Source organism: Cyclopterus lumpus, chromosome 23 (assembly GCF_009769545.1).
Source record: "Cyclopterus lumpus isolate fCycLum1 chromosome 23, fCycLum1.pri, whole genome shotgun sequence".
Lineage (NCBI taxonomy): Eukaryota > Metazoa > Chordata > Actinopteri > Perciformes > Cyclopteridae > Cyclopterus > Cyclopterus lumpus.
Genome location: NC_046988.1, coordinates 11,224,885 through 11,230,884, shown reverse-complemented (window position 1 = coordinate 11,230,884; position 6,000 = coordinate 11,224,885). Strand labels below are relative to the sequence as shown.

Below are 6,000 nucleotides of genomic sequence, written 5' to 3'. Positions count from 1 at the left end.
TAATACTTTAGAGTCACATACAGTTCATCATATCAGTGGGCGAGCATGGGGAAATGTCAAATTAATTTGGTTTCCACCTGATTGTGACATTGGGAGGGTGTCGGGTCACAGCACATGTTCAGTGAGTTTATTCACAAGCTATAGAAGGCCTATGCATAGAAAGTATATCGAATAACCCCCCATGGAGAGATGGCACAATAATAGTGTCTCTATTCTCTGAGGTTTTGCTTTATGAATTATGAATTGGGTTAAATTTGATTCATAATATTGCTCCCCCACCATCATCTCACTTTCCACCATGTAAAGTGCAGGATAAACTAAGTCCTCTAGTTTTTAAAGTTAAAGCCACACGGTGTAAAATATTCACACGTTATATTCCAGTGTAATAATATGTATGTATATGTGTGTTTTTGGCATATATCTTGATGATTTAGAGAGAGATATATTCCCATTAAATGCGTTCCCAACGACTCCGCCGCGTATAACTTCCTCGATTTTTTTGAATGAAATTTGTCGTGACGCTCGGAACCGCGAGCACCGGCAGGGAGGAGAGGGGAGGGGAGGGGTGGGCCACCGGGCGGGGCGACGCACCGGGCGGGGCGACGCGCCCTGGAGTCCGCAGACAGTCAGAGAGTCAGACAGGCAGTCGGCGGAGCCGTGGAAGTACTTCAGCAGTCAGCCAGAGCCCAGAGGCGGCCGGTGGGAGGAGGCAGAGAGTCCGCAGCTGCCGCCCCGCACAAGCGTCTCTGACAGCCGCAAGAGGAGAGCCACCCGCACCACCCCATGTCTACGGTAAGGAGGGTTTTGTTTCTCTGGTTTCCATATGAAAGTGGTTAGGGGGGGGAGGGGGGGGATTTGGATTTGGGGAAGCAGAGATGTGTCGTGGCACGCCGGAGCATCTACCACCGGGGGTTTGTCGGCTGTGTGGTCGGAGCCCCCGGAGTGAGCATCCACGCGCCGGGGCGGAGGTCTGCGAGCTCCCACCGGTTGGCACATTCACAGTGTGTTTTATTGGTTTTATTTGAGTGCGTGTGTGTGTGCGTGTGCGCGCGCGCCATGTGGAGGCTGATGCAGGTTTGCTCAGCAGTCTCACAGAGAAAGCCCAGCTGACTCTCGTGCACGTGCGTGTGTGCAGACCAGAGGAGATGTGAGCCTGAAGCATTTCTGAACAAAAGGACCTGAAACTGAATGCTGTCCCGTCAGAGCAGTCAGTCCTGTAAGTCTGGCTATTTCTATTTTTACCTTTTTGATTGGGGAAGATAACCTCTGTTCTATGGCTCCCACTCCTTTTGGTGCATTGTCATGATCTTTGCTTTTGTCAGACTTCATGTGAGACCAACTCCTTTTTAGGTCACAGTGCAAGTGTGTCATGTCCTTTTAGAACTATTCCTGTGGCATTTTAGTAGCTCCAGGAATCTCCGCCAACTCGCTGCTGAGGAGAGAAACTACCGATTATTTTGTCTGTCAAATGCTTGAAAAGCACCAAATGCTGACATTTGTTTTGTATTGGCATAAAAAGCGAGCAAAACCATCACAATCAGCCGATTGATCGTCCATCAATCAACTAACTGTAGAGCTGTAAATCGGATCGAAGATCTCCACAAAACCTGAGACACAAACACAAGTAACTCACACACAGCAAGTCGATATCGTCCGTCAGATTGATCTCAGATGAAGTAAAACTGCCAACTGTCAAGTTATAAAACTATAGTTCCACTAACCGGAAGCATCAGTCCATCATATTGAGATGACTGTGACTCCTCCTCCTCCTCCTCCTCAGGTGTTTTGATGTGCCACCATAACCCTGTCACCACCTCAGCTATAAGTGTCTCGAGATAATTTCTAAACCAGGATCGTAAATGTAGAGCTCTAATTATCATGACAGGGTGACCTATATTTTGTGAGGTGATATGTGCACACATGTTTGTGTGTGTGTGTGTGCGTGTGTGTGTGTGTGTGTGTGTGTGTGTGTGTTCTGTATTTATAGCCGCTCTAAGAACGATCACATGCTGCCAGAGAGCCTTTTTATTCTGGACCCGACTTCGTACGGCTCAGGGAGTGAGTGCCAAAGGCATGATGGGATGTTTTCTTCCTCGCATCGCCGCGTCCACTTGTTGCTCACAGTTTGAGAGAAGGTGTGATGTTCAGGATGTGGTTCTGGGGGGGAATGCAGTGTGCTTTCCATCAAATATGATTTTCACCTTCAAAGATATCAAACTGTTTTCTGTCTAGTTCATGTTCATCCCTTCAAGTTTGGCTTGAACTTAAAAGGAGTAGTCGATTCATCAATGAGCCGATTGTCGTTATTTGATTAATTGTTGCAAGCAAAAGTATGAAACTGATAGCAGTTACTGTTCCTCCCTGTTTTACATAATTTACAACTGAAAGGGGGGGGGGTTGCAGTGTTCTTTCCCTGAGCAGATAAACAACCACCGATCGGGATGTGATGCACGACCATAAATCACACAGGTAACAGTCGGCGTTGTCAGGAGACGTTCGCTCATACGACCGAGTTCCTCGAAGATCAACTGAGGGGAAATGTCACCGGCTTTAAAAAAGTCTCTGTGACATTTAACCCTAAATGTCACAGAGACTTTGGAGGCCTTATGGTGTCACAGCTCAGCTAAAAGCTCACATCCCTAGAAAAGCAGTTGTAGACTGTTGTCTAAGCAGCTCTGCAGGAATCAGTCCTCAAACCTGGAAGTGTTTGCATGTTTGTTTTCGGTGGTTTTAATAACATTAAATCATATTGTTGCATGCTAACGTTAGATAATAGGCTGGTGGGAGCTTTGCAGCTGTCTCTGTCGTATATGCCCAAAGCGTTTCTCGAACACATTATCCACGTCCACTTGCTTTTGACATTTCCACTCGGTGCCAGCAACGTGATGAACAACACTGCAAGTTGCACGTGCGGAGCAGCGAAACGCGCTCGTAGCGCCGCAACAGGACGGCTGTGTCTGTGTTTACCTTGTGAACAGAGCAAATCGGTGCCTCGGAGCTCCGTGGCTCTGGTGCATGCATTATAAATGTTGCAATTCAAGAGAAAAACACAGGTGTTGAATAATTATTATTTGGATTTTTTTTAAACATAAAAGGTATGAAAGCTAAATCGGCTAAAAGTAGCACACAGTTTAGCTGTCGGCTGTGTTCCTCAGAGCCTGCGGTAACGAAGGAGCGGGGTCATGATTCTCACGGTAGGTCAAGGTTGGTTTGAATCAGCATTGGGTGCAAAAGGCCGAGGATGGCGAGGATGAATGAGCAGGAGAACGGGGGCCAAGAGAGGGAGGCAGAGTGTGGCTCAACCTGAGGTCGGTCCTTTCATAGAGGACACTGTTTGATCTTAAAGGGTCAGACGAGCATGTTTCAGCTTCGTGACTGGAGGTCGTCATGCAGCAACACCTTGTCACAACCGAGTGTTACAGTTTGAGAACGTGTTTTTCTTGCTGTTCCAGGCAGCAGTTTTCTTTCCGTTCATGACTCTGTATCAAACCTCGACGCTTTGTGATCCTTCGGGGTTTTAAATCCTGTTTACTTATTCTTTGGTCGATATTTTACACTCAAGATCCAGACGTTTTCCAACCGCTAATCATGATTTATAGCCAAAGGTTCCTCATTTAAAACTGATGCTGATGATTGTGTACATTTCCTTTCGGGTTTCAGCTGCTTTTCTGTAAATTGGTTTTGGACTGTTGATCAGATAAATCAAGGACCTTTAACGCAACACCTTTGGAAGATTGGAATGTTAATTTACAACTGTTGTCTGACATTGTATAGCCACAACTATGGATCAAAGTAATGAGATATTACCTAATCTTTGTAGGAAAAGTTCTCTTTGGTTTCCCCGCCGTATGAATATGACTTGAAAGTGGTAGATGGTGAATGCAAATGTCCAAAACCTAAAAAAAAAACTTTTGCTGCGATGTAAAATAAACTGTATAGTTTATTTTATTGTTTTTTATTAACTATTTTATAGTTGTAAACGTGCTACAATGTGAAAAAGAGAAAACACTGGTTAGTGAAGTTGGAGGCTCAAGCAGATCTTGTAAATTGTCATCGGTCGCCTTGCGACATTCTCCATCTGTGGTTCCTGTGGTCCCTCCTGGATGTTAATGACCAGAGCGGGTTTACCCCAATGGGTTGAATGACATTGAACGCCACATGGAAAAGGGTGCTCCACTAACAGCTCGTCATTGGAGGGAAATGGAGAGGATTCAGAGGCTCTCTGTCGTTGTTTAATGGAGCCATTGACCATCGCACCGAGCTCAAGACCACTAGAAGACATTGGGGTACTCTATTATCACCTGCTACCTTAGTTTGACCTTGCATGTTCAATAACCTTTGTGAAGGGAGGGACTATTACTGCAACATTAAGTGAATGTTTCACACTGCGGTGAGCCGGCGGTTGTTGCGACATCACTTTCTTGACAAACGGTGAATGTTGTTGAGGGTGTTCTAGCGTCACGTCAGAAACACGATACTGCAGGTGGTTCAGGGCTCTGATACACATTTTATTCAAAGGAATTGATCCACACCGTTTTACACAAACTTGGATACTTGAGGGTTTACTTGTATTAGAGCAGCGATCCACCAGGTGAGAGGTGGAAATGGCTTGATTACGCGCCATGGAAGTGGCAACCCAAAGGATATCGGTTGAATTTCAGTTTGTGTGAAAACAAACAAATTGTGCTTGGATGTTATCAGTCTGGAGTCTTTGGCTGCATCCGAAATCTCATACTAACATGTTGTTTTATAGAATTGTGCTCTTATTTTCATATTTCTCCATGTGTATGCAATGGAGAAAAACTGTAACACAGCATTTATTTAATGGAATATTATCTACTTTGTAATGCAGCAAATATATAGATATTGCAATACTTTCATCATTGGGCCATTGGCTCAATCGCCATTGCGTCATGTGACTAAACAGACATGTATTTAAACGCCATGTTAACACTCTTTGATTCATATAACTCTCATGACATAGAAAGTGGTTCATGATGGACTCTGCAGGCGTCCCTCATTCTTTTGGATATTAAAGGCTCCATGAAATGATATCTTTGCTTTGTTGTTGTTTTTGTTGTTGAAACAGGATATTTACGTTGGATATAAACATAAAAATGGATTCCTCCAATCTGTAGACTAGTGGGTGTAAGTTAAGGAGAGAAAAGAGTTGATCTAATGGGCAGTTAAGATTAAAAAAACCTTCTCTATATTGTCTGTCCAATGATGCATGGAGCCCTCACATTTGTGTTGTTGGTCTTTCTAAATAAAATTACCGGTAAGTACATTTTCTGTTTTAAAGCATTGCTTCAACTAATGATTATTTTCACTAATCAATGAAGATGCTCATCACATTTCCCAAAAGTCTAACATGATGTCATTATTGTTTGTTTTGTCTGAACGGCAACGCAAATGTTTAATTTGCTTTGACAAAAAGACAAAAAAAAAAGCCAGAGAGTTTGGCATTCATGCTTAAAAGTTGACATGAAAGATGGTAAGATGATGAACATATTTGCTGATAAGGTCACAGTGCACATGTATTACCTTATAATATATTCTCTTAATCATTGACCTTGTTATAGCTGTACTTTGTGGCAATTAAAGTTGCTCTCGCTGTTACCAAGAATGAAGACAAATGTCAGAATTCTTAACTGTTGGAAAGACCTTTGGTCCTTGGTTCACCTCCCAAAACGATGTACAATGTTCTCCATCATAGGAGGATACAACTGGCTGAAGTTCAATGCTTGAAGCTATCATGCTTAGTTGCTTTAAGAAAAATGTTGACCTTTCTTTTCTCAAATTCAATCAATACTGTTTGTCCTTTAAGCCACAACTCAAGTTTTTGTCTTTTTAAAGTAACTAATTGGGAGTGGTGCTTGTCTTGGACCCCATTAGTGGTGTTTGTGGCAGGGTGGCCCAACCTGGCTGTCGGTGTCTGGGACCTTTTGGATGAACGCCCGGCCCTCCGATGCATCGTCAGTATGGCCGGCAGCCAAGGCT

At 43.8% G+C, this 6,000-nt stretch overlaps 1 protein-coding gene across 6 annotated transcripts in view; it reads left to right on the top strand.

The window, feature by feature from the left end:
- The first annotated feature begins 639 nt into the window (after positions 1-639).
- The window catches only part of si:dkey-97m3.1 (fatty acyl-CoA reductase 1), a 40,630-nt gene continuing 35,269 nt past the window's right edge, over positions 640-6,000 (top strand). For 4 of the 6 annotated variants that reach the window (XM_034526562.1, XM_034526559.1, XM_034526558.1 and 1 more), the window contains exon 1: positions 640-792. In XM_034526562.1, the coding sequence (XP_034382453.1) occupies positions 784-792 (9 nt within the window). In that variant the 5' untranslated portion in view covers positions 640-783. Of the gene's footprint in view, positions 793-1,087; positions 1,217-6,000 lie in introns of all 6 variants that reach the window. The other 2 variants (XM_034526560.1, XM_034526561.1) reach the window with 2 other exon arrangements.